General features: G+C 50.8%; 1 protein-coding gene across 3 annotated transcripts; it reads right to left on the reverse strand.

The window, feature by feature from the left end:
- Positions 1–573: 573 nt before the first annotated feature.
- Positions 574–21,049, reverse strand: LOC103005012 (integrin alpha-X). 3 transcript variants are annotated; one of them, XM_007186459.2, is made up of 31 exons: positions 20,961–21,049; positions 20,249–20,386; positions 19,566–19,668; positions 18,967–19,070; positions 18,606–18,676; positions 18,338–18,452; positions 16,665–16,795; positions 16,388–16,533; positions 15,987–16,140; positions 15,532–15,682; positions 15,254–15,327; positions 14,959–15,088; positions 14,706–14,848; positions 14,416–14,556; positions 13,948–14,157; positions 11,624–11,754; positions 11,334–11,491; positions 11,037–11,191; positions 10,191–10,322; positions 10,029–10,102; positions 9,670–9,811; positions 6,382–6,492; positions 6,209–6,288; positions 6,035–6,118; positions 3,832–3,910; positions 3,614–3,721; positions 3,420–3,503; positions 3,103–3,216; positions 2,878–2,979; positions 2,499–2,609; positions 574–1,952 (listed from the first exon to the last, which is right to left on the reverse strand). In XM_007186459.2, exons 2-31 carry the CDS (start codon positions 20,307–20,309, stop codon positions 1,854–1,856), a joined length of 3,498 nt encoding a protein of 1,165 aa, XP_007186521.2. In that variant the 5' UTR covers positions 20,310–20,386; positions 20,961–21,049; the 3' UTR covers positions 574–1,853. The 3 variants fall into 3 exon arrangements, with proteins under 3 accessions (XP_007186521.2, XP_007186522.2, XP_057386226.1); XM_007186460.2 differs by having other exon boundaries at positions 20,249–20,337; positions 20,961–21,022; XM_057530243.1 differs by lacking the exon at positions 19,566–19,668.
- Positions 21,050–21,501: the final 452 nt, after the last annotated feature.

Below are 21,501 nucleotides of genomic sequence, written 5' to 3' on the forward strand. Positions count from 1 at the left end.
TTATATGCCTTTATGTATTCTGTGGGTTCCTGTTACTTGCAGCCAAAAGCAATCTTCTGTGGAAACATTAACCTCACTGCTGGTTCTGTAAGCTTCTTGGAAATTATGTGACTTGCACATGCTTTTGCTATCAAAGCAACTTTGATTTATGCCACTGGAGTTTTTCTGTCTTCTCTGTCTTCAATGATAAAATTAATAGATTTTAGATGGGAAAGTGATATGTTGCAGTCATTCTAAGAAACCTCTCTTGCTTTATGTGAGAGGTCATTATACTTTGTTTGAAAATGACACAAAAGCTTTGATAGTTTCATGGTACGATTTGACAAAGTTTCATAATGGACAGCAGCCTAGGAACAAACAGATACCTGACCCAATAAAATCCAATTTTCAGATGGTATATATTCTTGATAGATTTTAATTTTTTGGCTCATAGTCACTCATCCCAGCATTCATGCATCCCTATACTGAATGTGCACTAGAAACTCGTTCAGTACTGATTTTGATGACATTATTCTAAGTTGCAGCAATTACGTTTTATTTATTTAATCACAACTTTTATGCTTCAATGAATAATTTTTGAGCCATTGATCCTTTTTTTTTTCATTTGGAGATATAATACAATTAGATAGCAATCCTGAAAAAATGTAAATATAATGAAGGGAAGCAATAAAACATGAAGGAAAATTATGTAAAAATAGCACCCATTGCCTGCATGTTAGACAAGAGCCCCCTGCAGTCCTTGGAGTCCAGGGACAAGCTTTAGGAACACAATTATTAAGAATATAGCAGGATTTCTGTGAAAGTCACCAGGTTCAAATGTGTGAGATGCATGGGTTTAAAACTGTTTCTTGCTTTTTTTTTCCCTCTAAAACATAGCACTTAGGAGACCATTGGAGACCGCCAGAGGTTCGTGGAGCACCTTTTGAGAAATAATACTCTAAAGCCCAATCCTCATAAAGTCTAAATGGAGCCCGGCTTGAGGCGATTTCATCATAATTAGTCCTTCAGAGTTCCCAAAGCTTCCAAATCCTAAAGGGTTTTGGACCCTATGATGGATGGGGGAGATAGTTTTGGGACAGAAGGGGATACAGTTGACCATGTCACCTCAAGTCACATGGTTAACTGCCTCCTCTTCTGCTTTTCTAACTAAAACATCCACGTGGCCCAGGCACGTTGGTTGTGGCAGCAGTGGGATCTCTCCAGGGCAGGGAAATGGCCTGCTGTGTGTTGACTCCCAGGTCAGCACCAGGCACCACTTTGAGCGTTATGCTGAGATGGGTGGCATAATAATAAGAATGACCTTATTGGGGGCAGCACGTCTCTGATAGAGGACTTCAAAGTGCTCTCCAATCACTAACCATATGCAGACAATGTTCCATTCAATACATCCCAGGGTTTGTAAGAAACATCTGTGTATTGGTTCACAAGCTGAAGAGTTCAGAAGTTACACTGCGAGTAAAGGGAAGCCACTGAAGATGGATGAGGATGAGAGCCTGGTTCAGAACTGTATTTTAGGAAGACCATCGGTGGTTAGTGGATGAAGGGAGACTGGAGCCTGAGGCTATTGTCCATCTATTTCTAGGTAGAAATTCCAAGTCTAGCTCTCGGGGAGGGGGTGTGGCAGGGATCCTGTCCTGGGATTTCCAGTTGGAGCCTTGACAAGACCAATGGCCCTTCCCAGGCTAGGTGCTTTGTGCAAACACACTGCATCCTCCCAAAGAGAGAAAGCAGCCTGATGCCAGCCTCCCTCAGGTGGAATGTTCTTCCCCATCAGGCCTGACTTGGGTGAAAGTAAGAAGGCCAGGGAACCTCTCAGGGGAGAGCAGGTCCAAAGGAGAGCAGGAGGTAGTTTCTTACTGGGCCACTTGGGGGTCTCCTGTCCCATTTTCTGGAGCAGTCTGTCCATTTGCTCCCTCCATCATTTCCTTGTACTGACGTTTGAAGAAGCCGACCTGTTGGGGAGGAAGGAGAAGAAAATCAGGAAGTCCAGTGAAAGAGAGGAAAAGAGATGATGGAGATGGGGAGCAATTACCATTTCTGGAACCCCACTATGTTTCAGCACTGCACTAGGAACTTTATATAAATTGTGTCAGTTAGACTTTGCCACAGTTCTGTGAGCTGGGTAGAACCACCTTCAGAATGAGAAACCGAGACCGAGCATGGACCAAGCACATGCCAATGGTCAAGGAAAGAATCAGTGGTGGTGTCAACATCAAATCCAAGGCTGTGCTCTCATGTTCTAGTTTGTGTTTAAGGGAAACATGTAAAGAGGTGGAGAAGAGTGAAAAAGAAATGGAGACAGACTAGAGGAGGCTTGAGAATCAGATAGAAGGACATGGGGTCAACTGGGGACTGGTTATGTCACAGGTGGGAAGGGATCTCTCACATGCAGTGACTTAGGAAGAATGTGTGCCTGACTCCATGGTGAGTCTTTCTTACACTGTAGAAGGTGTGGGACCAAATGCTGGTGGTGTCAGGAGTGGGATGAAAACACTCACCTTGTACAGTATGGCTGTGATGAGAGCCAGCAGCAGCAGTCCTCCCACAGAGCTGCCCACAATAATGGGGGTTGGGTTATAGACCTCATACTTCTCCAGCACCAGCTCCATCTGGAGTGGAGATGACCCCATCAGAAAGTATCAGGACTCTTGCTACCCCAGACTCCTCCCAGGTCCCCTTTAACTCTCTCCCCTTCTTCATCAGGCTCTGCTCCAAGAGGTGAGATACAGAAGGATTCATGGGCTAAGGAACAATTGTCCTGCCCAGGGACCTCCATCCTTCCTCTCTCCAGGCTTGCAAGCCCCCCACCCAGCATCACAGATTTAGCATCAGGAGCTCTCTGACCAACCTGGTCACTGCCTACCACACGGTCACTACCTGGGCTCTCAGAAATGCCTCCTGTCCTGGAAGCTGGGAATACATGGATCTGTTGAACGTGATCTCAGCTACACTCACAACCAACACCTTCTTCTGCAGTGTCTGCAAAAGAGAAGGGGGAAGGCTGGGAAATAGCTCTGGGGAGGGCTCAGGGTTAGAGAAACGCCCTGGCTTTAGGTGGGCACAGACACATCAGGCCCCACCTGAGTCTGGGAAGGGACACACCTGGCTGACCCAGCCGAAGCTGAGATTGCCTTTCAGGATGAAGTCAAGTTCCTCCTGGACGCCGAAGGAGCGGATGTCACAGCGGAACCTCAGGCAGTCAGCAACGGAGCAGTCCTGGGGAAGAGAAGTAGCATCAGGACAGAGAAAGGTGGGTTTGAAGGTAGAAGACAGCATTCAACTGTCTGATTTGAGGGGAGCAGCCACATGTGAGCCCAAGCAGGCTGTTCAGCAGACATCCATCTAATGTAACATGCATTCCTGAATTAAATTCCTCTGAAGTGTGGCTTCCAGTGGGGGACAGCCCAGGGCCCTCTCACCAGGACAGGCTTCTTCTGCAAGTGGGTCAGGAAGTCAGACTCTGTGGGCACTGTTCTCTCTGAAGAGCACTGAATGGATGGGTTCTAGGAAAAGGCACAGGGAGAAAGCATGTGATGGGGTCATCAGGGATTCATGAGGACCAAGGGGTCCGGGGAGAGGGCATTAGTGGAGGAGCCATACAGTCTTTGGGTACCTGAGGGTGGAGGACATCCACATCCTTCCACACGGCCAACCGGTTCAGCTCCACGGGCACTGAGAAGTCAATGCTGACAGGCAGGTCCCTCTGCCCCAGGTTGTTCACCTGCACGGGGGACAGTGAGGGCAAAGGTCATGCCGAGCCCCACATCCCTCCCGAATCTCTGGCTCCTGGACCCCTGCCCCAGCCCACGCTCCTGAGTCACCGCCACGTGCCTGGTATCTGTGCTGAGCCCCGCTGCTTTCCTCCTCCTCCGAGGCCGAGAAGTTGAGGTACTTGGTGGATTGTTCATGGCTGAGGGGAGAGGAGGCACGGGCGGATGGGGAGTTCCGTTAGGGCCTCCTGAGGAGGCTCTGGCTGGGAGCATGACAGGACAGGTCGCCAGAGGCCCCTGGGGGGGTCTGGAACGAGGTCTGTGGCTGACTTGGGGTAATGGGAGGGTTTAGGGAGCAGGGCTGGGCTTCAAGCTGGCTGCAAGGTTCTTGCAGAGGCTGCCCACAGAGGAGACCGCCAAGGCGGCTGGGCCGGGGGTGCGGCGAAGGGGACTGAGAGCTCTGACCCGGGGGGAGCGGGGGCCAGGGCCTGTCCTCTCTGCGCCTCGGTTTTCCTTCCAGGCCTTCATGGACATGGAGGGAGCTGGATGGGCAGGTAGGACACAACAAAGGTTTAGGGAGATTCAGGCAGACGCTGTTGACAAATGTCTACTGGACCTGCCCCTTCTGGTCTCCCAGAGGCCTTCCCTGGGGCCCTTCTCTCCTGTTTCCTCAGCTTTTCTTTCTTTCTTTCTTTCTTTCTTTCTTTTTTTTTTTTTTTTTTTGCTTGTGGGAATCTTATTTCCCTGACCAGGGATTGAGCCCGCACCCTCGACAATGAAAGTGCAGTGTCCTAACCACTGGACCATCGGGGAATTCCCTCCTCAGCTTTTCTAGGCCTGAGGTTTGGAGGTGAGGGTGGACCCAACACAGACTCTTCCCTGGGTCTCAGTGTAGCAACACCTTGAGGCTGCCTAGGCCCCTCTGGAGACCCAGTGGCCAGCCTGGCCCCTCGCTGGGTGGCTGCTCTCACTTCTGCCCCACGCCCCTGCCCCACTCTACTCTTTGCATACCTGCCCTTTACCTGTACCATTCAAATTCTAACCCCCACTCCGACTCCAAAGTCTCATCCCTCCTCTGTGAGGGGCTCAAACACCCCAGCCTTGTCCTGGGGGCCCCTCAGAGTGCCCCGACCCACAGAGTCACAACTGCAGAATACAAGTGTAGAGTCACACACACCTAGGCATGGCATGTCCTGCTTGTGGGTCCCCTGCAAGCAGGCGTGATAACCCCAGTGCTCACACCAGCAAGCAAGCTCCGAGCTGACACCTGCCTGGGCTGCTGAGAGCCCCCAGTGTGCAGGTGTGAAAGAGAGTGTGAAACCCTGGGCAGAAGGAGGTAATCCAAGGAGGCCCGTGGGCAGAACTAGCAGGGCAAGGTACCCAGGCTAAGCCATGTGGGCCTGTTTCACACCACGAGTGTGTGGATCTCACAAAGGCAGGGGCTTATGTCTGGTGTTGATTACACATAATAGGGGCTCAATAAATCTTTGTTGAATGACAAATGAATTTATGGAAAGTAACCGCAGCACTGTGCGTGGAACATAGCAGATGCTAGGAAGGTATTTGTTGAAGGAAGGTATCTGCTCAAGCCCTTGGCTTGACTCCTTAGTGTCAAACACCGTGTGTACCCCTCCTTGGGCAGCATTTAAGCCCTTTCCCTTTCATCCAGCTTTCCCCTGATCCCCAGTCTCTGCAGCCAGCAGGTCATTTCCCCCTGTCCTTCCCAAAGGAGACTGGGAAAAGGAGGAGGGGTGGTTCTAAAAGCCCTGCAGAGTGTAAATCCGTTCCTTGTGATGAGGAATCGTCCTGCCCAGATGCCAAGGCTTAAGCCCAATGCCATGGACACTTCAATGTTTAGCTGAAGCCTCCCCTGACAGGAGACCCTAGCGTCCCCTCGCCCCCTTGAAAACTCAGGTAGCCTCAGGATACAGAACCACAGGGAGGCCCCTGATGAGATTCTTCCTTGAATCAGGATGACCTTGCTCCCCAATAAGGCTGTAAGAACCTTGAAAACAGGGTCACATGTCATACGTCTTAGGGAACCCGGGACAATCTTGAGGCTTTTAAGAAAGGCTTCTGAGAACTGTAGCCTCTGTTAAATGTAGGATGTAATGATAATGATATCACAATTACTATTATCATCAATAACCCACAATAAGCACTCGATGATTGACTAGTAAGTGCTGCTAGCAGTGTCATCTACCGATTGAGAGGGTGGTGATAAAACTTAAATATCACAGATGTTCAGCTGCTGCAGAGAGTGAGAATTCCCCGAGCCCCACAGAGTGACGGAGGAGGAGCCCTTTGAGGTCGTGGTGTGGCACCTGCTGATCACGGTGTAGACAGCGTACTTCACTGGGAGCTCCAGCCGGAAGGTGGTCTTGCTCATCTTGGGGGTGTTATTCTCACTGGAAAAAGAGGAGGATCCCAGCTGGCAAGTTCCCCAGAGGAGGAGGCTGAGCGGGAGGGAGCACTGCCCTGGGCCTGGCCCAGCTCACCTGCTCACATTGGCTGCAAGAAGCAGCCGGTCTCCCAGCATGGCCGTGGGGGAGACATCAAAGGTTGCCATGAAGGTGATCTGAGGAAGAGGTAGGAATGTGGTGGGGGGGAGGTCACCGAGGAGTAGGACGGTGGGGGGCAGGGGAGTAGTGGGGGCAGAAGCAAGGCTCACCTGGGCGCCCTCACGGAAGATTAAGTGGTTGATGCTACAGCGGGTGCTGAGGGTGCCCTGGCTCCTGGTGGGGGCACTGTCACAGGTCAGGCGCAGGGAACGTGACTGCAGCTGGTTTTAAGGGAGCACAGAAGAACCAAGGCCGGTGAGCATTTGTTAGTGTTCCAACGAGACTCCATAAAGTACTGACAGTTTCCTGGAATCTACCTTAAGGTTATGTTTCTTAAAAAAAAAATCTTGGGGCTTCCCTGGTGGTGCAGTGGTTGAGAATCTGCCTGCCAATGCAGGGGACACGGGTTCGAGCCCTGGTCTGGGAAGACCCCACATGCTGCGGAGCAACTGGGCCCGTGAGCCACAACTACTGAGCCTGCGCGTCTGGAGCCTGTGCTCCGCAACAAGAGAGGCCGCGACAGTGAGAGGCCCGCGCACCGCGATGAAGAGTGGCCCCCGCTCACCGCAACTAGAGAAAGCCCTCGCACAGAAACAAAGACCCAACACAGCCAAAAATAAAAAAAAAATTAAAAAAAAAATCTTTAAACAGTATCTGGTCAAACTTCTTCCTAATGTAGAAATCCCAGATTTATTAGCATTTCTTCCTTTTTTTAAAAAATATCTTTATTGGAGTATAATTGCTTTTCTTCCTTTTTATTTATGGTTCTTTTTAAAAGGTTGTACTATGAAAATTTCAAATATACTCAAAAGTGGAGAGACTAGGTAAATCTACTCCATGTCCCCATCACGCAGCTTAAATTACCAACATTTTTCTACTCTTGTTTTATTCAGCTGTTCTCCACTCTTTTTTTTTTTCCTGATTAATTTAAAGCACATTCCTAACATCACATACTTTCATCTTGAAAGACTTCAGTGTGTATCACCAACAGACAAGGGTATTTTTTAACATAAGACAAGACTCAACAAATCATACTCAACAAATCTGATCCCTAAGATCAGCTAATATCCAGGTCATGTTCTGTCTTCCTAGATGGTCTCCAAAAAGGTTACATTACAGTTCATTTTTAAATGCAATATCCAACAAGGGTCCACACATGGCATCTGGTTGATGTGTCTAGAAGTACCTCCAGTGGTAGGGTGTTCACCCCTCACACAGCTGGAGTTTGCCATTCCTAGTGTATTTCTTCATGCATTGATCAAAATATGCTCCCATTGGGAAGACTAGCTTAAGAGAGACATGGGAGACCAAACAAACATAATGTGCAGACCTAGTTTAGATGTTGGTTCAAATAAACCAGTTAAAAAATATTTTTGAGACAATTAAGGAAATTTGATTATGATTTAAATACCAAGGAATCATTCATTTCATTGGGTGTGATAATGGCTATGGGGTCAAGTAAGATGTCCCTACTGTCCATAACAGTGAAATAGGAAGGTGTGTGATGACAGGATGTTTGGGATTGGTTTTAAAATATTTGAGCAAAGGGAAAAGAAAAAACAAACAGGTGACATAAATGTGGTAAAATGTTGATCATTGTTGAATCTGGGCGATAATTTTGGGGGAGGTTTGTTGAACTACTCTCTTCTTTTGTAAATGTTTAATATAATTTTTCATAATAAAATTTTTGTTAAAAATCTGTTTCTCTTTGACTCCCTGTGGTCCTAGTTCTGTCCTCTAGAAGAGGGATTGCCATATGACAGCCCAGCACCAACTTTTATAAATAAAGTTTTATTGGCACACAGTAAATTCATACACATATTGTCAATGGTTGACATGCTCATTCATACACATATTGTCAATGGCTGCTTTCACCTTACATCAGCAGAGTTGAGAAGATGTGAAGACACTCTGTGGCCCACAAAGCTGAAATATTTACTATCTAGCCCTTTATAGATAAAGTATGCCAAGCTCTGATCTAGAGTAACCAATAAATCCAACTCCTTCTTCTACAGAGCAGTATTTTATTTTATTTTACTTACTTTTTTATTTTATTTTATTTTATTTTATTTTATATTTCCACGCTGCACAACTTGAGGGATCTTAGTTTCCCAACCAGGGATTGAGTCCGGGCCACGGCAGGGAGAGCACCGAGTCCTAACCACTGGACCACCAGGGAATTCCCCAGAACAGCGTTTTAAAGTATTTGAAGGTCGAATCATCAAAAAATCTACAAACAATAAATGCTGGAGAGGGTGTGGAGAAAAGGGAACCCTCTTGCACCTTTGGTGGGCTGTTGCACAGCCACTATGGAGAACAGTATGGAGGTTCCTTAAAAAACTAAAAATAGAACTACCATACGACCTAGCAATCCCACTACTGGGCATATACCCTGAGAAAACCATAATTCAAAAAGAGTCGTGTACCACAATGTTCATTGCAGCTCTATTTACAATAGCCAGGACATGGAAGCAACCTAAGTGTCCATCGACAGATGAATGGATAAAGAAGATGTGGCACATATATACAATGGAATATTACTCAGCCTTAAAAAGAAACAAAATTGAGTTATTTGTAGTGAGGTGGATGGACCTAGAGTCTGTCATACAGAGTGAAGTAAGTCAGAAAGAGAAAAACAAATACTGTATGCTAACACATATATATGGAATCTAAAAAAACAAAAAGTGGTTATGAAGAACCTAGAGGCAGGACAGGAATAAAGACGCAGACGTAGAGAATGGACTTGAGGACACAGAGAGGGGGAAGGGTAAGCTGGGACGAAGTGAGAGAGTGGCATGGACTTATATATATATTACCAACTTTAAAATAGATAGCTAGTGGGAAGCAGCTGCATAGCACAGGGAGATCAGCTCGGTGCTTTGTGACTACCTAGAGGGGTGGGATAGGGACGGTGGGAGGAAGACTCAAGAGGGAGGAGATATGGGGATATATGTATATGTATAACTGATTCACTTTGTTATAAAGCAGAAACTAACACTCATTGTAAAGCAATTATACTTCAATAAAGATGCTAAAAAAATAAAATAAAATAAAGTATTTGAAGGCCGAGATATGTTTTCCTTTAAAAGAGGAATATTGATACGATGTGGAATACAAAGAAATGTAAGGCAGGGTCCTTGCTCTCTTCACATTAGCAGCCTCCTGGGAACTCATTCCTGACGGTCATTCTTAAAATGCCAAGCCCAGAGTTGAACACAGAATGAGCCAATGCATGCCCCAGCCGACACAACCACATCCACCCAACCACGATCAGCCCAGCCCTCTTGGCTTACAAGAGGCTGCTAAACAATGGAAGCCCTGCCTGAGCCTTGAACCCAACACAGGAGTCTCTGCTGATCCCCCGCCATCAGCCTTTCCTTCCCCAGAGAGGACAATACCTGGCCCCCTGCCACACGTCGGTAAGATAGCCCCGGCGAGTAGAAGAAGGTGATTGTGGTTCCATAGGAGTCCTCGCCATCATTCCACACTCTCACTTCCAAGTTCAGCTCCAGATTACTCCCCACAATCAGGGTCTTCAAGCTGGGTGTTGGGGTAGAGGGGAGGAGGTGATTCTGTGACTGAGGCTGGAAATGGTGTGGGGATGAAACACAGAGTAGGAAAGCAGGGGAGAGATGGGGACAGGATGTCTGGGTCCAGAGCACTGGGTAGAGATGTTAGGGAGAGCCAGGGGCAGGAGTTCCAGGTTTCAGGAAGGAGGCTGGGGGACCAGGGGAGGTCTGAGGGGCTGGACGCTCACCCTGAGACCCCAAAGGAGATGCCAAGGTCGTCCTGGCAGACGTGATCGGCACCACAGTTCTTCTCAAAGGGGAGCTGAGAGCGAAGGGAAAGCAGGGTTTTCCCCAAGATCTGGAGTCCACACCCTCCACCCTCTCTGGAAGAGCCCAGCACCAGGACTCACAGAGGTCATGAAGTATCTCTGGGCATCCACTGCCAGCATAGGCTGGAGGTTTCCAAAGCCAGAGACAGGCTTGCCCACTAGGGAGAAGTTGAGACGCAAGATGATGGGGGTCACCGAGTCCTCCACACAGGCCTGGAGAATGGACATTGGAGGGAGCAGTTGGCTGAGAAACGCACCGTCGCAGCCACTAGCTGGGTCCAGTCTCCTCATCCGTAAAATGGAGCAACAGTGGTACCTACCCACCCCCCATAAATGCTCATCCATAGGATCCTGCGTGCAGAACCTCTGCTGTGGTTGTCCTTGGTCTTGAACATCCTTCCCGCAGCCTCCCACAGGCTCACTCACTCTACTCAGGGTCTCCCCAAACTGCTCCCGGTGACCCCCCCGACACCCTCTCCGTTCTCTCCCCGGCTTTATCTCTCTTCATAGCCTTCATCACTACCTGACATCTATTATTTAGGAATCTGATCACTTTTGATCTTCCCCCAGAGCTCCCCCTGGGCATGATTGTTTTGTCCACTGCGGGGTCCCTGGTGACAAGGACAGGGCCTGTCTCAGAGGAGGAGTTGGATAAAAGAATCCCATCCCCACTGCCCCATGGCTCTCTGAAGCAGCTGCACTCTTTTTCCTGAAATCCAGCCGTGTAGCCTCTGGCAGATGCAGCCAACCTCATCCATCCATTCACTCACTCACTCCACCAACATGTGTCCAGTACCTCAAGTACCTCCTGCATTCCGTGTGCCATGCTGGGCGGAGCGAGGACCAGAACACACTCGTTCTTTCCCTGCCCAGCCCCCTGCCAGCCTCAGAATTGCCTCTATTCCCAGGACTCTGAGGCCCCCTCACCGGCAGGAGCAACCTCACAGGCTCGCAGTGCTGTGTCAGCCCCAGGTCTCGAACACGAGTCAGATTCCGAGTCCTTGTCTCCTCGAAGACAGCACGAGGACTCAGGCGGCCAGGGTCAAGGGTTAGGTCAAAGGTCACAATGCTTTGGAGGTTAGCTGTAGGGGAAAGCGGGGGATAGAAAAGGCTGAGAGAGTGAGGAACTTCCCAGCTGGGCAAGGGGCAAGGTAGGAGACAGGAGTCCCGGGCTTGGAGACTCCCAGGGTCAGGGCATCCTGAGTCAGAGGGGAATTAACTCACCCAGCCGGTTCTTGGGACTTTGAGAAACACGAAGGCAGACAATGGCCTCACCCAGAGACTGGGCAAAGGCCAGCTGCTGGTGGCACTCATACACAGACCTGGTGATCTCTGGAGGTGTGATGCGGATGTTTGCCCACACCCTAAGCACAGGTCTGGTCCTGCGGGCAGAACACTGAGCTGAGGACAGGCCCTTGGTCCTGGGAGGACAACCTGGGAGGGCAGGTAGGGAGGCTGGTGTCCTAGGCAGACCCAGGACCACCCGGGGAGTGTCTGGGGAAGGCTGTTCTCACCTGAGCAGCAGCGCGTGCCCCCAGGCCCCCACAGCCAAGTCCACCAGTCCATCCATGGTGAGGTCCTGACCCCCGCTCAGTGACTGCCCAAAATACTGGAGGCTGGGGGAGAACTGGGCACCTGTGATCCGCTGGCCAGAGAGGGAGAAGCAATTCAGGTTGGGGGGTGATGGAAACAAGTTGAACAGAAGAACGAGAAGAGCAGGGAGCTGGGGGTATGGGAGACAGAACGAAGGGGCGAGCAGTAAAAAGACATCTCCAAGAAGTGCCTAAAGAGAGGGGTGGGCATGGGAAAATGGTGACTAGAGACAAGGGAAGATTTCTAGGACATAAATGAAGAAGTGGAGATGGAAAGACTGGCCTGGTGACCTGAGTTTTGTTCACTCACTCAGCTAGTTAGTCTTGGGTTCTGATTTTGGCTCCTTCACTTATGAGCCATGGGACCTTAGGCCAGGAGTCAGTCTTTCTGTGCCTCAGTTTCCTTATCCCTCAGCTGGGATAATAACACCTCAGAGAATTAAATGAATTAATTCATGGAGTTCTTAGAACCACACCTGACGTATGGTCACTAGTCAGTAACTTACTATTATGAGTATCAGGGCTCCAGCCCTACCCACCACATTGCAGATGGTGCCAAGGCCATAGGGCCTTTAAGAGGCCAATTCCAGACTTGAAATCAGACTCTCTGACCTCATGCCCAAGACCCCTTTTTGCTCTCCGTAGCCACCCCGTCTCTTCAGAAGGCAAGGTGGGACCAGGTCAGGATGGGGAGGGGCTGCACCCATATGCAGATTCTACGCTCCTGGACCACCTGCCCTGTGGGTCCCTCCCCTTTTATTTCCATGGCTCCTGTAACGACCAGTCCCTTTAAGAATATGCCCTTTAAATCTCTGGGCATTGATGGGACTGGCAGACATTGAGAGTGGTAATAATAAAATGAAAGAGAAATTTACCAATTACCAAGGAAGAGGGGGTAGAAATAGTACAAACACAGCCAGACAGCCTTGTGCACAGGAGAACTGATCTCACCACCATGTCATCCCCACGTCCCTCATTTTCCTCTACACCCCAGCCCCTGACAACCACTAATCTACTTTCTGTCTTTATGGATTTACCTATTCTGGACATTTCATGTAAATAGAATCATACAATATGTGGTCCTTTGGGTCTGGCTTCTTTCACTTAGCATAATGTTTTCAAGGTTCATCCATGTTGTAGCATGTGTCAGTGTTTCGTTCCTTTCATGGTTGAATAATATTCCATTGTATGGGTATACCACATTTTATTTATCTGTTCCATCAGTTGATGGGCATTTGGGTTATTTCCACCTTTTGGTTATTATAAATAATGCTAATATAAACAATCACGTATAACCTTTTTGGTGTGGTCATGTTTTTAATTCTCTTGGGTGGATCTGCCAGGTCATAGAGTAACTCTGTGCTTAACCTTTTGAGGAGTTGTTTTCCAAAGTAGCTGCATCATTTTACATTCCCACCAGCAGTGGATGAGAGTGCCAGGTATTCCACACCCTCACCAACACTTGTCATCTGTCTGTCTGATTCTAGCCACCCTAGTGGATGTGAAGTGGTTTTGATTTCCTGATGACTGGTAACTAATGATGTTGAACATCTTTTCATGTGCATATTCGTCCTTTGTATATCATCTTTGAAGAAAAGTCTTTTCAGATCCTTTCCTTATTTTTTAATTGGGGCTTCCTTAACTTTGGCCAGGGGAAGTAGCCCTCCCTTCTCAGGGAACCCTGCCCCCTTGGGTGAAAGGCTCCTGCCTATGGGCATTTGGCAGGATTACTGATGGCAGGAGAGAATAAAGTCATGGCATCCAGGGAGATGAAGGGGTGAGTGGACAGGCAGACTGAGGCCACCAGAACTAAACTGACTGGCAAAGGAAGGCTCCAAGAGACGGAGCATTGGGTTAGAGTCAGGAGGTTGGAACCTCCCTCATCATCATTCTCGATCCACTATAAACCTTGGACAAGTCAAGGCACTTATTTTCTCCATGCCCCAGATTTCATCTCTAAAATGCGTTTGCTAATGCCTGGCCTATGTACAGTGTAAAACTGCTGGGGGACTAAAAGGCTTGGGTGGAGAACCCACCCAAGTATCAAGTCACCATGCAAAGCAGGGAATGTATCAATGTTTCCATTTCTCAAATTCCACAGATTTTGCTTGCTGTCTACTAGGTGCTCAGTGCTGGACAAAAGAGATAAGATAAGGGAAAAAAGGATTTTCCAGGCAGCAGTGTCAAAGACAGGGAAAAGCCTGGAGGAGGTTGCTGTGGCAACTGCGACAGTGACCGGGCCTCACCTGGCTGTGGGCGGGGCTGATGCCCAGTCCCGAGGTTCCGTGAAACAGGTAGACAGCACCCCGGTTCTCCTGCTCTCCCGGGGCCCCGATGGCCACGTCCGTCAGCCTGTCCCCGTTCACATCCCCCAGCACCGTCAGAGCTGCCCCAAAGCGGCCCCAGGGGTGGCCTTGCTCCCCTCGCAGGACAGCACCACACTGCCACTTAGCCCTCTGCAGAACAAAAACAGTGTCAGGCCGCGATGAGGAGTGGCCCCCGCTTGCCACAACTAGAGAAAGCCCTCGCACAGAAACGAAGACCCAACACAGCCATACATACATACATACATACATACATAAAAAAAAAAAGAATGTAAGCAGACAAGAATATCATTAAAAAAAAAAAAAAAAAAAAAAAAAGTGTCAGGGCTCAACCCAGGAGACCCCTCCACACCCAGACCCCACCCAGCCCGGGTCTCATCAGCCACTCACCGCTTGAGGCAAGGGGCACACAGACACCTGCCCCCCCCGGCTCTGCTCATAGTAATGGGGGGCCCCGATGAGGACCAGGTCGGAGCTGCCATCTCTGTCCACGTCCACGGAGCTGAGGGAGGCCCCAAAGTAGGAGCCGATCTGAAGTGCAGAGCGTGGAGTCATCCTGCCTACCCCTGCACCCGCTCTGGGCCAGGTCCCGCCTCTCCCCAGATACCAGCCCTTCCCTGCTGGGCCCCGCACCCCCTTCCTCTCCCTCTCTGCCCTGGAGACCCTCCTCCACACCCAACCTGGGTCCCTGTGACTTCAGCCTTCGGCCTCCATTGCCCGGACACCTGGGTGAAGATGACAACCTTCCCGGTGTGCTGATGGCGGGGGGCCCCCAGGACCAGGCTGTGTACCCCCTTCCAAATGGCCAGCTCTGTGGAGTAACCTGAGGGGATCGGGCCTCAGCACAGAGACTTCCACTCCCCACCCCCGGGCCCCTGCCCTTCCCAGGCAGCCCGTCTCCCGCCCGGCCCTCCGACCACAGCCTTGCCTCACCCAGGTAAGAGTCCCTCATGTCTGCGTGCTCCTGAGACATGTTGATGAAGGTGGGGCTCCTATTTGGGGGGTACAGGAAGGCACCTCCAGACCAGCTGAAGCTCCCCACAGCCCCCAGAACTGGTCCATCCTGGGAGGAAAGGATTCCAGAGCAGGTGGGAAGAAGAAGAAGACAGCCTATTCCAAAACAATGCCTGCCGATGGTTCCGCCCACTCGCCTGATACCCACTCTTGCCTTCCCTCCTCCCATCTCTGCTTCACCCTACATCAGTGGCCTGAAAGGGGCCCCACTCACAGGCATGAACACAGCACTGAAGCCCTCCTGGGACATCTCCAGTTCGAAGGAACTGCTGCTTATGGTCTGCGTACCTGGGGAAAGGCATGACACCTAGGGTCCATGGGGAAAGATAGGCTTTGCCAGGTTCAAGAAGGATCTCAGCTTTAAGAGGATCACATGTTGGAGACTAATACCCAAAGGGAGAGACTGGCCCATGACATAGGGGTCCAGGTTCTAGAAGGAAAAACATTTATGGTTGAGGGCTTCTGAAGTGAGTAGTTCCATCTCTGACTTACCCTCAATGGCAAAGATCTTCTCTTTCAGTTGGTTTTGAATGTCTCTCAAAGCATCAAAGTTCTCCACTTTAAATATATGTTCATGGGAGGGCTTCGATGCGATGTCCTTTAATTCTTGCCAGGAATGTATATTTTGAAAAGCCAATCCCACCTGTTCCCAGCAAAGACCAATTCAGTGAAAATAATCATAACTATAATATGCCTGCTGGATGCTGGGATCCTCCAATAACCCTGCAAGGTTAATATTATTACACCCAGTGTACAGGCAAGAAAAATGAGGCCCAGACAGCCTCAGCAAGGAGCTTAGGGAAAGGATGAGGATACCCCAGGCTGGAACCCAGAGTTTTCATCCTGAAGTAGAAGCTGAGAGAGCTGGGGTTTCTGTCCTTGAAAGGGAAGGTGGCTTAAGAGGACGAGAGGGGAGGAAGCAGTGGGAGGGCATCCCCACATCCTACCCCAATTGCATAGCGGATGATGCCAGCAGCCTCAGCACTGGGAATGACATCCTTGTAATCCAGAGGGTCATATTTTTTCTGCCCGTCAGTGATGACGATGAGGATTTTGGAGGCATCTTTTCGGGCCCCATATAAGGCACTGAACAGCTGTTCTCTGTCAGAGAAGATGAGGGTCCAGAGGTCAGTGAACAGAGCTGCTGCTTAGCCTCTGATGCTTTTGTGAGAACAAGGAGATGCCGCTTCCTCTGTGATGCCCCCGTCCCACACAGAGGCCCCCGGCTTTGTGGGGAGACCACAGACTGAACTCCAGTACCCATCTCTCCCTTCCTCTTGGAGACAGATGCGGCCCAAAGGAAGACCCAGATGCTCTGGGGGAAGACCTGGGAGGAGTCAGGACTCACGTGACCCTCCTGATGGCTGTGGCCGTGTACGTGTACCCACTCAGCTTCTGTACGGAGTTCAGCAGGCTTAGTGGGTTTGAGCTGGCTGCGAAGGCTTTGAAAGTGAAGTGCACCTGGAACTTGTGGGAGAACTGCACCAGGGAGAACTGGGAGAACCACACAGGGCTGGGGGCCGGGCCAAGACTCCAGAACCCTGGGGTTCCTCCCACAAGCTTCCCCCGGGAAGGGGAGGGCGAGGGGGCGGCTGCGCCCTTTCCTTCCCTCCCCGGAGACACACCTGGGAGCTGGGACGCTGGAACTGCCTCATCATAGCCTTCACGAAGTTCAGCATTTTGGCAAAATTGGTGGCGGAGATGCTGCCTGAACCATCGATCAGGAAGGCAATGTCCTGCTCCTGCCTCGGGCACTCTGGAGAAGGAGGTGGCACCAGTCCCCCGAGGGACACTGCCAAAGCCCAGGCCTCCTGGCCACGAGAACCCACCCTCCCAGGGGCTGCCCTCATTCCTGCCTAGAGCAGGGCCCTTTGGTCTCCTGAAGTCTCTAAAGAGGACACATCTGTGATTCAGCTGCTCACACCTGGTTGATAAAAAAGTAACAATTCCTCCAATCCAGATGGTGAGAGGCTGGGGGCCCCTCCTTCTTCCTCGGCTGTCCGTGCCCCGCCCCCTGACCCTACCGCACCTTCTCCCCCAACATGCCCACCATCCAGCACTAAAAGGACCTTGCTCCAGCCCCTGGCCCGGGTATACCCCCAGCTGGTCAGCGCCAAACTGTACTTTTGTTAAATATTTTTAATGTCATCCCTGGCAACAGCGGCACACTGGTCCCGTGCTGTCCTCAGCTGCAATCTGGACCCCACTCTCCTCAGAGTAAGCGAAGAATATGTCCTCAGAAGCGGAAGCTCTCCTGGCTTGGCCTGCTCAGGGAGATTCCTATCTAGCTCCCAGCTGCCCCCTTCTGCCCCCAAGGCTTCCCATCAGACAGAGGGGTGTCCTGATGGTAGCCCAGGCACCTGTGGATGAATCTAGAACCTAGGAGGTGCTGGGAGGGGCACCCCATTCAGGGCCCCAGACGTCAGTCTCCCCAACAGCTTGAGTGTGAATGTGAAACCAGGGAGGGGCCTCGGCCTGCCCCAGGGGGGTCTGAAAAGCTCACTGTTCCACCTCTTCATCCCCCTTCCCTGTCAGCACCAAGGAAGCTGGGCCCTGTGCCTCAACATGCACACACACACACACCCACACACATATACACACATACACATATACACATACACTACACACACACATACATATACACACATACACATATGCACATACACTACACACACATACATATACACACATACACATATACACATACACTACACACACACATACATAACACAACACACACATATACATGTATACATACATCACACACTCATACACATACACGTACATACACACATGCACATATACTCATCCACACACATGCATACACACTACTCAGACTGCCTGCACCCACATCACCCTTTCCCAGCCTGCTGCATGAACTAATTGGCTGTGCTGCAGGGTGCATTGTGTGAAAATAAATGCCCTTCACTCTAAAAATTCTTGCAGCTGGCATTAATTGAGCCCTCACCACATGCCAGGCACTGTGCTAAACCCTGGCCGAGGATCATTGTACGTTACTCTCAGTGTTGGGTGTGATATTATCCCACAGGCAGATGAAGAAACTGAAGCTCAGAGAGGGAAAGGTCCTAGGAAAGGTCCTGCGGCGGGACAGTGATGGGGCAGGTGTGAAAGCAGGTGATGACCCCTCCAGCCCATGTTTGGAACCACAATACCATCCAGTAAATTTTTCTTCTGCATCCCTCTTTTTTATCCACTTTGGGGTGTCTCTGGCTCCACTGCAAACCCGAGTCAGATGTGTATAGGTACCTCGAAGGACTCAGTGGCCCCAAACACTCACCCTGCAGGGCAGCCGGGATCCTCTGGGCCTGCCAGGACGGGGAGGCCAGCAGGAAGCAGAACCCGGTCAAGTGCATGTTCTCCCTGCATGCATGGTGCACGGTGGGGCCACAGGCCTGTGGACAGAGGGGCCTGGTGGGAGGGGTTGCCCCTGCTTCTGTCCCACCCTCCCATCCCAACACCTTCACCCTTCACGAGACCCCCAGCACCAGCAGCCCCAGGTCCCCACTCTTTCCCTCAGGGTGCTCCCGTGACCCAGGGCAACTCACCAGCAGCCGAAAGGGGCTGGTGGTGGCCACCATGGACAGGCCCAGGGACATGTTCACAGCCTCTGGAGGCACTGAAGGTACAGATGTGTGCATGGTCACCCTCAGGACAGAGGAGGCAGGGAGCACCTCACCTCTGGGAGATTAGGGGATCTGACAGGTGAAGGGGGCTCTCAGGTCTTGATGGAGTTATGGGGGTGCAGGGGTGCGTTGGGAGGGGAGACTCTGAGTGGGTCAGGGAGCCTGTCTGAGGGTAAGGGTCTGCAGACAGAGCTGAAGCCAGGAAGTGGGTCTCCTGTGCTCTCCACAGGCCCCCAGAGCACAGGAGCCTGGACCTGGGTCTCAGCCGGGGGCAGTGACTCACCCGGCAGGAGGATGGGTTCACACTTGCCCACGCTGTAGTCGCACTGGTAGAGGCCGCCCGTTTGATCAGCAGCCTTTATCTCCTGGGGGGCTCCAACCACCACCCTGGGAGGAGAAAAGAACACGGCAACTAAGAGTGTGGCTGCCAGAGCCAGACTGCCACTTGACCAGTTTGTTTCCCCTCTCTGAGACTCAATTTCCTCATCTGTAAAGTGGAGGTTAATAACAATTTAAATTCCTCATGGGAGAGATTTTTGTCTCTTTTACGCTCTGGTGTATGCCTGGCTCCTGAGACATTTAGTAATAGATGCTCAATAAACATTTGTTGAGTGATGGATTCCTACATCATAAGGTTGCTGTGAGGATGCAATCAGTGCCCACAAAAGGGTGCCTGGCACTTCGTAATTGCTTAAGAAATAAATAAAGTTAGCTGGGGTCCTCGAGATGGCAAGATGGCCCTTCTTTCAGTCCAACTCTTCATAGCCTTGGCGGGAATTGCCATGGCAGACAGAGGAGAGTTTGTGAATAAAGAGAGGGATGTGGGGAGGGACAGGGGAGGAGTAGATGAGATCCAAAGGCCAGACACCACACAGTCCTCACCAGTTGGCATACTGGACCACGCTGTATCCAAACCCAGCGCTGTTCACATGGAAGGTTGTTGGCTGGTCTATGTCCAAGTTGAAGCAGAAAGAGGAAGCCAGGGCTGGGGAGGAGGGTGTGGAGACACGCTTTGGTGAAGGGTCTCTCTTCTGCTCCATCTCCCTGGCCCCCAGCCCCCTCCCCCACTGTCCCCTCCAGGCGCAATGCCCCAGCATCTCCTGGTCTTCTGGACCCTCAGGCTCAGCCCTGCTTCTCTCCTTCAGATGGTCCAGAGATAGCTGTTCACCCACTGGTCTGCTAGCAAGTTTCAGTTCTTCATTTCCACAGAGCAACGCCCAAGCTCTAAAGGCGCTCCTTCTCCACCCCTCCCCCTGGGCTCCTATGAGGAAGAATCCAGGAAAACTTGGGGCCAAATGGATGCAGTGGACAGAGTATAAGATTGACTCGTTTTGCCTACTTGAAAATCTTTTGGATTGTCCAGGCAACTGGCCTCTCTTCCAGCATCTCTTGAACTTTCCTAAAATTGGTTCAGTATCCTCTCAACCTCCACAAACTCCAGATCCCAAACCCGGTATAACTCCGGATCCCTCCCCTAATGTCTGAGTCCAAAGCATGCATTCTCATCTCTCTCCCTACCTGGACCCCCATCCCCTCCTCCCCCTTCGTCGTGACTCTCAGCTTACCCATCAACAGGAGGAGGAAAATCCTGGTCCTGGTCATGACTGGAAGGTCAGACATGGACATCGGAGCGTCTGAGCCACCAGGGAAACAGCTGGACCAAGGTGCCAAGAAAGCAAGTAAACAGAGAGGGGCACAGGAGGCTGGAGGTAGGGAGGGAAGTTGTCAGCATGACTCAGAGGTGGAGGGCGGAGAATGCAACTAAAATAAGAAGAGAAAGGGGCCAGGCAGCCCACACACTCTGCGTCCAGAGACGACATGACTTGCTTCTCTTTGTCTCCCCACCCTAGGCTTGGGTGGATGCAAATCTCCTGCCCTGCCCTACCTCTCCAGGTTCCCTCATTGTACTGGCAAAAGTTTCCCCTTGACCTTGAAACTTCAGTTAACTTGGGGAGGGGAAAGGGTAGCTGCCAAGGTGGGGTCAGGGCCCTAAGAGAAACTCTGGTAGGAACCCTCCTTTTTGGACCTGGAAACCTCTGGGCCCAGGATTCAAGCAGCTGGACCCTAGGAGGGGGTACAGAGTGGGTATTTACTCATTTGTTCATCATTTATTCAACAAGTCTAATTTGAGTCTGATTATGCAAGTGCTCTGTTAGCAGAGGGAGAAAACACAAGTCACAAGGCTCCAGCCCTGGGGTCAGTGGAGAAGAAAAATATGTAAACAGCAAGACATTGCTGTGAGAGGAGAAGGTACCCATCGGTCACAAGGTATCTTACCCAGTTTGGAAGCATGTGGATTTCCAGGAAGGCTTCACCGAAGAGGTGACACTTGATCTGAGTCTTGAAGGCAACTGACTGGAGGGGAGCGTATTTCAGAAGGGTTGGCCAACTGTGGAAGAGGCATGAGACAGGAGGGCCTCTTAGGAAATCAGTGATAGAAACCAGACAGTGGGAGGTAGGAAGTGACAAGAGATGAGGTCAGTGGGAGAGAAGGGAAGGGGAAGCAGGCCCTAGGCCCAGAAAGCCCCCTTAAGGCCTGTTGATTTTATCTCGAGGACAGAGGGAAGCATAGAAGCAAATTATGAAGACTGAGATCTTCAATTTTATGTTTCAGAAAGCTAGAAAGAGGAGAAGTGTAGGGCACAGTTTCCTTGGGAGCTAGCTGGAGACAGATCATTCAGGAGGGAGGTGATGGGGGCCTGTGGGTGAGCTGGTGGCCATGGGGATGAACTGAAGGCTAACTTGTCCCTAAGGCGTGGACAGTGGTGATGGTCCCTGAGCTGGAGGGTACTGGAGGAGGGACGGGTGGTGGGCTAGG

Source organism: Balaenoptera acutorostrata, chromosome 15, assembly GCF_949987535.1.
Source record: "Balaenoptera acutorostrata chromosome 15, mBalAcu1.1, whole genome shotgun sequence".
NCBI lineage: Eukaryota > Metazoa > Chordata > Mammalia > Artiodactyla > Balaenopteridae > Balaenoptera > Balaenoptera acutorostrata.